The sequence below is a fragment of the Echinococcus granulosus genome (genome assembly GCF_000524195.1).
Source record: "Echinococcus granulosus chromosome Unknown EG_S00387, whole genome shotgun sequence".
Taxonomy (NCBI): Eukaryota; Metazoa; Platyhelminthes; class Cestoda; order Cyclophyllidea; family Taeniidae; genus Echinococcus; species Echinococcus granulosus.
The window spans coordinates 6,951-10,274 of record NW_020170766.1 but is presented as its reverse complement, the minus strand read 5'-3'; the positions used below and the strand labels follow the sequence as shown (position 1 = coordinate 10,274).

Below are 3,324 nucleotides of genomic sequence, written 5' to 3'. Positions count from 1 at the left end.
GCACCTGACGTCCGCAACGGTGACAGGCAAGTAGACAAGCATCAAATTTATATTCGTGGAAGAGAACGCTCAACATTTCAAATAAACAAAGAATTGCACCAAATTTCGAGCATGGTCATTGGGAAGCGATGAAGGTAAGATTGATCACCAAAGGCTCGGAGACTTGCAATTTTGCCATAATTTCACAGCGGATGCAGCAAACACAACAAATTGTTACATACCGAGGAACAAAGCAACTACCGCCGAATTGTTGAGTAGCATAAGGATTTGACTGGATGTACCTAAGAAGCACGATTTCAGTATCACCGTTGATCTGAGGAGTTCCGATTCAACCAACCGGAAAGAACACACTATTAACATGTGTATGCGCGGCCCTCCTTCTTCACTCAGACTTCGTGTTCACTGATGCTCAGTCAAGTGCCTTTTTTCGCCTACCCTGCTTACACTTCACCCTCTTCCTCATGCCGGAAGTCTTTGACTGAGGTGTGAGAATGTAGTAGGAACCAGCAATACTAGGCGCTGGTAAATGCGCGAAGAGAATATCAGTAGAGTGGTGAGAAAGGGAAGATGGTGACGAGGGTGAGGAGGAGGAGGAGGAGGAGGAGTTAAACGGGTGGAAACTATTCTCAGCAAAGTCATTGCGTTGGGTTGATTCGGAACTCTCTCAGCTAACGGTGAAATAGAAATCGTGATCCTCGGACACATTTTGTCAAATTCGCTTGCCATTCATTAACCCCGTCATCATCGCCTATGCTATATTGAGAAAAGCATGGATCATGGTTGTCTTTGCAGCTTACCTCCGCAGTTCACTTGATCACCGCGCTGAGCGATGAGAATAATCACATTCTCGACAACAAGTAAAAATTAGCACGAGTTGAGTGGCAGCAACAGCTCTGATGCACTGACGACTTGTACGGTCAGCAGACTACCTCAGGAGGATCAGAATCTACAGGAAAGTGCTGCAGATGTAGAGTTTGCGAAATGACACCGAGTTTGGTTCACTGCATGAGGAACCAGTGGGATACATGCGATTATTCACTATGCTGAGACGATAAATGTGAAGGGGAGTGCACGGCATCCAGTGGCGGAGCCACTGCTCTCACTTCCATCGCCAGCATACGCCACACTACTCTTCAGTTCGTGGGTGCATCTGGTCTTCGAAACCTGCATTCTAGCCTAGGAATCCACTCATCTATGCACGCGGAAATAACGAGACGTGAAACAAATCCTCTGGTTCAAGGTGGCAGTAGATCGATAGGGTGGTCAAAGCATGACAGGAGATAATTCTGGCTTTCGAGGAAGCAAGGCGGTGTCTCAGTAATGCCCGCTGCAACCGCTGAAACGTAGACTGGCGAGCAATCTGCTGCTGGATTGAATTAATCCTTAGAAAGGAGTCGCAATCAGCAGCCAAACACGCTTCAGCAGTGTTCAACTGAGCCGTAAGCGAGCCAGCACAGACTACCGATTAGCTGGTTGGGGGTAAGCTGATAAACTCGTACACCGTCTGGATTCTGAGTAAGCTTAACTCACAGCAATTCCAACTCAGCAATTGGCAATCAGTGAATCCCAGTGCATCTCCGCGTTGGTAGCTAAGATTGCACCTGACGTCCGCAACGGTGACAGGCAAGTAGACAAGCATCAAATTTATATTCGTGGAAGAGAACGCTCAACATTTCAAATAAACAAAGAATTGCACCAAATTTCGAGCATGGTCATTGGGAAGCGATGAAGGTAAGATTGATCACCAAAGGCTCGGAGACTTGCAATTTTGCCATAATTTCACAGCGGATGCAGCAAACACAACAAATTGTTACATACCGAGGAACAAAGCAACTACCGCCGAATTGTTGAGTAGCATAAGGATTTGACTGGATGTACCTAAGAAGCACGATTTCAGTATCACCGTTGATCTGAGGAGTTCCGATTCAACCAACCGGAAAGAACACACTATTAACATGTGTATGCGCGGCCCTCCTTCTTCACTCAGACTTCGTGTTCACTGATGCTCAGTCAAGTGCCTTTTTTCGCCTACCCTGCTTACACTTCACCCTCTTCCTCATGCCGGAAGTCTTTGACTGAGGTGTGAGAATGTAGTAGGAACCAGCAATACTAGGCGCTGGTAAATGCGCGAAGAGAATATCAGTAGAGTGGTGAGAAAGGGAAGATGGTGACGAGGGTGAGGAGGAGGAGGAGGAGGAGGAGTTAAACGGGTGGAAACTATTCTCAGCAAAGTCATTGCGTTGGGTTGATTCGGAACTCTCTCAGCTAACGGTGAAATAGAAATCGTGATCCTCGGACACATTTTGTCAAATTCGCTTGCCATTCATTAACCCCGTCATCATCGCCTATGCTATATTGAGAAAAGCATGGATCATGGTTGTCTTTGCAGCTTACCTCCGCAGTTCACTTGATCACCGCGCTGAGCGATGAGAATAATCACATTCTCGACAACAAGTAAAAATTAGCACGAGTTGAGTGGCAGCAACAGCTCTGATGCACTGACGACTTGTACGGTCAGCAGACTACCTCAGGAGGATCAGAATCTACAGGAAAGTGCTGCAGATGTAGAGTTTGCGAAATGACACCGAGTTTGGTTCACTGCATGAGGAACCAGTGGGATACATGCGATTATTCACTATGCTGAGACGATAAATGTGAAGGGGAGTGCACGGCATCCAGTGGCGGAGCCACTGCTCTCACTTCCATCGCCAGCATACGCCACACTACTCTTCAGTTCGTGGGTGCATCTGGTCTTCGAAACCTGCATTCTAGCCTAGGAATCCACTCATCTATGCACGCGGAAATAACGAGACGTGAAACAAATCCTCTGGTTCAAGGTGGCAGTAGATCGATAGGGTGGTCAAAGCATGACAGGAGATAATTCTGGCTTTCGAGGAAGCAAGGCGGTGTCTCAGTAATGCCCGCTGCAACCGCTGAAACGTAGACTGGCGAGCAATCTGCTGCTGGATTGAATTAATCCTTAGAAAGGAGTCGCAATCAGCAGCCAAACACGCTTCAGCAGTGTTCAACTGAGCCGTAAGCGAGCCAGCACAGACTACCGATTAGCTGGTTGGGGGTAAGCTGATAAACTCGTACACCGTCTGGATTCTGAGTAAGCTTAACTCACAGCAATTCCAACTCAGCAATTGGCAATCAGTGAATCCCAGTGCATCTCCGCGTTGGTAGCTAAGATTTAGGCATCCTTTGCTTCCCCTTTGACTAGCGTTTGAGAATAGTCACTGCAATTTCTGTTGAAACACATTGCGCTCACTTATGCTCTTGTGCCAGGCCTCTGCACCTTGTTACAACTGATGCCTCGCAATT

General features: G+C 47.4%; 1 protein-coding gene across 1 annotated transcript in view; it reads right to left on the bottom strand. All coding sequences in view use genetic code 11, as the record gives it.

The window, feature by feature from the left end:
* Nucleotides 1-213: 213 nt before the first annotated feature.
* Nucleotides 214-3,324, bottom strand: part of EGR_11110 (hypothetical protein) — a gene marked incomplete at both ends in the record, with an annotated part of 8,887 nt that continues 5,776 nt past the window's right edge. The window contains one exon of the mRNA XM_024500357.1: nt 214-281. Coding sequence (XP_024345229.1) covers nt 214-281 — 68 coding nt within the window. The remainder of the gene's footprint in view (nt 282-3,324) is intronic.